Raw genomic sequence first — 6,831 nt, 5'->3', positions numbered from 1 at the left:
TGATAGAAATATTTTTGTATATTTATAAAAAAATTAAATTTTGTTTCAATTTGGAGAAGGACAAAATTCCTCAATTTTTATAAAAAATGAGACTAAATTGAGACAAAAATAAAAAATACAGGGACCAAATCGAGAATGAGGAAGTGACACTTGGCATAATAGTGACATGTGGCATTGTCACTACCACACGACACGACATAGCATGACACGTGGCAATTTTTTTTAAAAGATAAATAAATATAAAAAAAGTAAAAAAATAAAATTCAGGAACTGATATGTGACACCATGTTACTACACTACTAACGTAATTGCATCAAATTGCTCAAAATAAGAACCAAATTGAGATAAAAAAAATAAGGAGACAAAATCAATATTTTACTACGAAAATGAAAATCAAAGACATAATTTAACCTTAATTTTATAATAATAATAATAATAATAATAATTTTATTATTATAAGAAAAGTAAATACAATGTTTTTACTAGTTTATATAAAAATTATGGGATTACGTTCTTGGTTATTATTATTTTTTTTTTAAATATCAAATTGGTGCTCCAATATTTTTTAGTCTTAGTATTTCTCAATATGCAATTTATTCTTTTTTTTTTGTTAAATATCTTAAATCGGATCAAGATTTTTTCATCAAAATTAAAGTTGTAAATTAAAATAATTTCCTTTGTTATTGTAATTGACATGATTCTACTAAAAAATTCTTGTTCAACTTCAAAAATTTTAACAAAAAAAGTTAAATTATATCAATTTTAAAAAAATAAAAATCAAATTAAGACTAAAAAAAATTAAAAGATCAATATAATATTTTTAAATAAAAAAATATCAAAATAATAATTCAACTAAAAGTTTTACATCCTAAAATATTGACAAATTTTACGGATAGTCGAATTGTTCTCTCTAGGAGGAGGACGGGTAGTCAATTTATAATTTTAAAGTAACTTTATTTTATTAAAACAAAATGCACGTGCCACTCGCCTCTTCTCCTAAGGTACCGTCTCTTATTCCACAGCAACTGTGCCAGCCTTCCACCACCGCGCGAGTGTCGCCGGCTTCCTACTGTGAAACCACCACCACTCCTCACGGCGTCACTACCTCCCATCACACCACAACTCCTACCGCGCGCCACCTTCGAGCTCGCCATCACATCCACAGCGACACTAAATCCCACCACGCCAAGCAACGTCTACAGCGCTGCATTAATTTCCGACAAGCAACGGTCATCGCTCAGCCGCCATTGACTTTGAACATTCCGTTGTGAGGTACGCTTCGAAACGAACACCTAAACGATTCAAAACGCGATTTTTAGCTGTAGCTGACAATTACTTTTTTCTGCCTCATGACTGGTCGGTTCAGCATTGACAATAATGGAATCGATAGTGAAAAAGTTTCGGTCAAAATTCCTAAAAGTTAGGGAAGAGATAAATCGATGGGACGAACTTCAATCTTGCTTAATTTCACAGTTTAGGAACGCTTCCCATATTGTCGATAGGTTACAGGTTATTTGAATTGCCTTATACTTTTACTGTATACTTTTATTTTATTTTTTCTATCCTATTTATTAATGATTTGACCTTGATACTGCCAATGTTGTAGTTGCTTCAAAATTCCAACAATCATGGTGTTCTAAATTGTGTCAGTGGCATGAGAGGTGCTCTTTTGGAGAAGCAAATTGAATCGCTCAGCAACATTTTGGTTTCCATGCGAAAGACTTTGTGAGTTTCTATTGATATTTAGTGATATGTAAAACTGATAGGTATTTTAATTTAATTTTATGGCTAATTCAATCTTGTTTCTTTTTGGAGTTGTTCCCAATTTTTTTTAATGACATAGGTACTAAAATGTTGGCTAAGAGTGTTTTGGATAAGTTTTTCCTTAAACATTTATAAGAGGGATGCTTAAAAGGAAAAATGAAATAAAATTTCCCATAGGCCAACATTTTCTTATGCAGATAAGTTAAAATAAGTTCCTTTAGCGTATGGAATATTTCATTTTATTTCCCTTTTTTATTTTCTTTTCTAGAAGTGTATATGGAAAAAATTATCCAAACCAAGTAGGACCTAATTTCTTCTAGCTACAATGCACAAACCCCAACTCTTCGAGGAGCGTTTTCAAAGATTAAATGTGGTTTTGTGCTTCATGCAGAATGACCAAAATGTTTTCACTAAATTACGTTTGTGTGTTAGTTAGGTCTTTTCAACATTGAAGTGCACTTGTATGGTAGTTTTTTAAATATTTTTGACTTTTGGCCAAACATTTCTTGAGAACAGCTTTTGAAATGAGCTCCAGTCTCTTTTACTAGCAGCTGTTGACATGGATTGATTATATCATTGTATCAAGTTTAGACAGAGAAGGCTGTGCAATGTATACAAGTTATATATGATATCTTTTATATGAAAGAACCATAGAGATTAGACCAATGCATAGTGATTATTTTTTTCAAGATGTTGATGAAATGGTAATTGTCTTTGTTTTATCCTTCTTTGAGTCTTTAGGTGTACATAATCAAAATAAGAAATTATGAAGTGTTTCTCGTTCAGCTTTTATGATCAAGGTTATGAACATTGATGATCTGTAGGGGGATGGTTTGTTTGTTTTTGTGACTAAATTTTAATTCGAATTTTCAGGGAAGAGTTTCGTTGTATTGCCTTATCTCTTGACAAAATTCACCGAGACAGTAGACAACTAGTGAACGGCGGTTCTTCTCACCTGAATAAGAAACAACTGCAGCAACAAGTTGGCATGAAACCTAGTCTTATTTATTGCCTTGATAGCCTGATGTTTATACATGAGATATACAACTCTGAGTAAGGAACAACTTTTTCTTAGTGTATATTATTGTGCTTCTTGACAAACCAGAAATGCAGTAACGTAAACTTAAATTTGAATATATCAAATTCAAAGATGGGCAGGAAGTGTGATGAACATGGCAACATTTGAATTGCATTTCATTTATGAAGTTTGTTGTTTTTTTTTTCAATGTTATTACTTTAGTTTAACTCTCTTTCAAGAGAAAAGTCAAACATTGATTTGTAATGTATATTGAGCATAGTAAGACCTTAATGAAGAAGAAATGAAAGTTGAAGGAAAAGAAAAAATATAAATAACTAAAGGCCTCAACTATCTAAGTTAGATCTATCCTAGTTAGAATGATGTCGTCTAAATTATCAAACGAAAAGTATTGTCTTATATAAAGAATTCAGTAGGAGTTTTCCAACCTGTTGGTAGTATAAGTTGGTTGAAGGGACTGACATGGTAGGAAGGATTAACTGAAAAGGAAAGGAGTGGAGCTCAAAGTGTGCCTTTGTACTCTTTGGATAGGGATAGTTGTTGCCCTATGTTGCATGGGCTTGGACATTGAGTACGATTGATATATGTTGCTAGTTTTATAGATTTTGGTTTGAGAAAAAGTGAGTTCGGCTGTGTTACTAGATCAACACCCACTAACCTAGTTAGAATTGGAGATTCCGCATCAACTAAATTATAATATATAATTAGGTGTAAACTTCACTCTATAAGTCAATTTTGTGAGGTTGTGTTAAGTTTAAAATACACCTTCTCCCAAAACTATCAGCAACTGGTTCCTCTCTCGAGATGATTGATGGAATGCAACTTTTTCCATTAAAAGGCTTTGTGCAGAAATGCTTTTTTCCTTCGTTTCTACTTCTGATAACACCATGTTGATTGAGTAAAAAAAATATTTACTAGTTTTTTTCTTTTGTAATAGATATTTATTAAAATCATCAGTGATCTCTGCGCTATCAGAAATGGCTTTAAAACCCAGGTATGAATACGAACGCTACTGTTTAGCCATTCAAATGTCATGATTGTGTATCTGTGTGACTGTGCGTCCATGCCCACACATGCACTTGAATATATTTTGTTGCTTTGACAATATATGTGTGACTGTGTGGGAATGTAAATGAGATGGTGCTGTAAGCCTGTAACCTTTAGAACCAGTCTCGAGAGCATGTAAAAGAATTTTGTTATCCCATTCAAATCAGGTGGCCTTTTTTCAGTCAAACTTTAAACAAAAGCACTCTCATGGACTTAGTTAACTTAGTATACTCAGATAATTCACAAAGGCATCACTATTTCTCCTCCTTGAGAAGATGAGTGATCAGTGAAATGAAGATGTTAAACCTCAACTTCCTTTAAGCCAACTTTGATACCTTTAGTGAGCTCTCTACTAAGTTACAGAATTACAAAAGTAGAAAAAATTTACAATACCTACTACCTCCTTATTGATGGGGATCAACCAGTAAGCATTGGGCCCGAGGAATTGTCCAAGAAGCTGCCACAAAGCCCAAAAAGTGGATTGTTTACAAAAGAAAAGGGAAAAGATCAGATATAGCAAAAAAGGAATAATGAGCTGGCAAAAAAATTAGTTATAGAGAGAGAATAGAATCCCTTTTATTAAGGAGTATGAGAGTATGAGGAAGGGGAATGATTATTGACGTGTTATGGTTGGACCGGGTAGTTGTTACGCTACTCTGTAAGGAGATGTTGCTCTGGAGTATTAGAAGGAACTATCCTTTCTAGTGCACGTTCTTCTTTTTGCCGATTTCAGCGATAAATAATACTATTCCCATATTTACTCCACCTTTGCATAGTTCTTTTCTATGTTTCTTTTATTTGATTGTGGCGGTCTGCATCACTTATTTTCTAATTTCCCAAAACCATGATATACTTTGTTGTTATTCATAGTCATAGAAAGTGTAGCCGAAAATCTACATTCTGCATTTAGCATTGGAATCTTTCTATCAAGGAAAGCAAAGGCAACGATGTAAACTAGTGATATGTTTCTGCTCTTGCATCCAATTATATATACATTGAGATAGCTACATTCATCATTTACTTCATTCATGAAAAAAATTGCCTTCATTTTCCAATGCCTGTACTTATGCTGTCCAATGTTTTATTCTGTACATTGCATTTACTGCATTGCAGTGTTAGTGATCTTGGTGCACTTCAGCAACTCTTGGTTGATCAACCCAATATCCAAACTGAGGAAGGTATGCTAGAATTATCTGTGAGGTAGTAGAAGTGATGTTTTGGTCATTAACAATAAAAAATGTATACGCATGTCAGCACCATTAATTTCATGCAATGCTTATGATAGTCATTTGGAATGCTTCATTTTGAATGAGACCTCCGTATGCTTCTGGGACCTCCTATATAATCCTTAGGTCACTACTGTTGGAGCATAGTTAATTTTTTTATTTATTTTTAATTTCACAATTACTCTGTTGTTAATGAATAGAATCTACTATTATACTGTCTTCACTCTGGATTGCTTTATATAGACATTGTAAGATGTCAAATTTGATTCAACTGTTCTAAAGTAAATTGGAGTTCATTAAATTTCTGGGACTTGGGGAACCATAACTTGCCCTGCAAGTATAATTGCTGTGTGGAACAAAGGTGTTGCTTACATGAAAACAATGGGTTTGGTTTGGAAAAGTTTTTGCTACTGAAATTTTACATTGTTTTGTTTAAAGAATCTATAAACTAAAACTCTACAAGTCTGGTACCCCTCATTTTTAGGAGAACTAAATATGTTAAACTAAAGAGATGGACATTTTATTAATTTGTTCAGATGATCTAGTTTCTGGGATGTTTATAACACATTTATTTGTGGTGGGGTGGGGTGGGGGGGTGTGAGGAAAGGGGAAGAAGAGAATATATAGATAGTCCAGTACAACAAAACAATTTTAACTTTTAAGATACGTTGTCTTTGGTGTTCTTTATTGATAGAACCACAAGATAACTAAGGTGTATGTAAGAAGAATCTGGGTTTTATCTGAAAATCTGAAAGTAATCGCTTCAGATACTAATATCTGTTTGGGAGAGAGAGACTGGATACTGTCATATTACCTAGAGTTGGTCTCTTGTTATTTTTTTATGCATTTCCTGCGTTGTTTTAGAAACACAATACCTGATATGCAGGCCTGAGTTTTTCCTAAGAATATAGTACTTGGGAGTTGTGCACTTTTTATTCATTTTATTCTCAGCTAACTATGATTTAATCTGAATGTGGCAAAACACATGATAGGATGATAGTATGGAGAAGTTTTTACACTAACCATTGCTGAATGAAACACTTGTACTAATGTCCTTTCTTGCTGTTTGACTTTTGGCCGCAGTTCAATTTGTATTTGATATGATATTTGCCGAAGAACTGAGTTGATGATCCTTCTCTCTACTATGGATGTTGACTAGGAACTGGGTTATGCATCAGTTTTTTTTTTTTTTTTTATTTTATCTTTATTTAAATACTTTTTGACAATATACTGTCATATTTGGACTTCCAGTTTTCTTTGAATTGATTAGGATTTTAAATTTTAGAAACTAATATAACATTAGGATTTGGGTTAAATATCGTTTCCAAATATAAGGAAGCAAAAGGAAACAGTCTTTTTTGGGATTAAAAGAAAGTATTTGTATATTTAGATTGACTGAAAATATATGTAATCCTTGAATTTTTTATATTCGATTAGGGTTTCTTCAAGAATATCTTTAGATGTATATGTTATTCAAACATTGACATTCATAATAAAATTTTTGGTTTCGCATTGCGATTTATGGGTTATCCTCTCCTCTGCGAGCTTCTTTTTAGATTGGTTTCGAGTACTATATAAGTAAATTCATTGTATATATAGACTGTTATCTGGTATTATCTGGTAAAATATGCTTTTCCACCTGAAATAACTAAATTTTAATTTAAGTTTCTCTAAATTATGTTGTCTATTTTGGGTTATTTAAAGTTTGAAATGTTCAATTGTTAGTCGGTCAAACATCATTTATATATTATTTTTCTT

At 32.4% G+C, this 6,831-nt stretch overlaps 1 protein-coding gene across 1 annotated transcript; it reads left to right on the top strand.

The window, feature by feature from the left end:
• The first annotated feature begins 962 nt into the window (after positions 1-962).
• Positions 963-6,501, top strand: LOC114187221 (Pentatricopeptide repeat (PPR) superfamily protein). The gene is made up of 7 exons (XM_028075405.2): positions 963-1,272; positions 1,367-1,509; positions 1,607-1,725; positions 2,638-2,817; positions 3,738-3,794; positions 4,961-5,025; positions 6,157-6,501. The coding sequence occupies exons 2-7, from the start codon at positions 1,378-1,380 to the stop codon at positions 6,198-6,200; spliced, it is 597 nt and encodes a 198-aa protein (XP_027931206.1). The 5' UTR covers positions 963-1,272; positions 1,367-1,377; the 3' UTR covers positions 6,201-6,501.
• Positions 6,502-6,831: the final 330 nt, after the last annotated feature.

Source organism: Vigna unguiculata, chromosome 6 (assembly GCF_037176805.1).
Source record: "Vigna unguiculata cultivar grain cowpea cultivar isolate G323 ecotype 2 chromosome 6, ASM3717680v1, whole genome shotgun sequence".
NCBI lineage: Eukaryota > Viridiplantae > Streptophyta > Magnoliopsida > Fabales > Fabaceae > Vigna > Vigna unguiculata.
The sequence above is the reverse complement of the archived record's forward strand: the minus strand, read 5'-3'. Positions and strand labels throughout refer to the sequence as shown.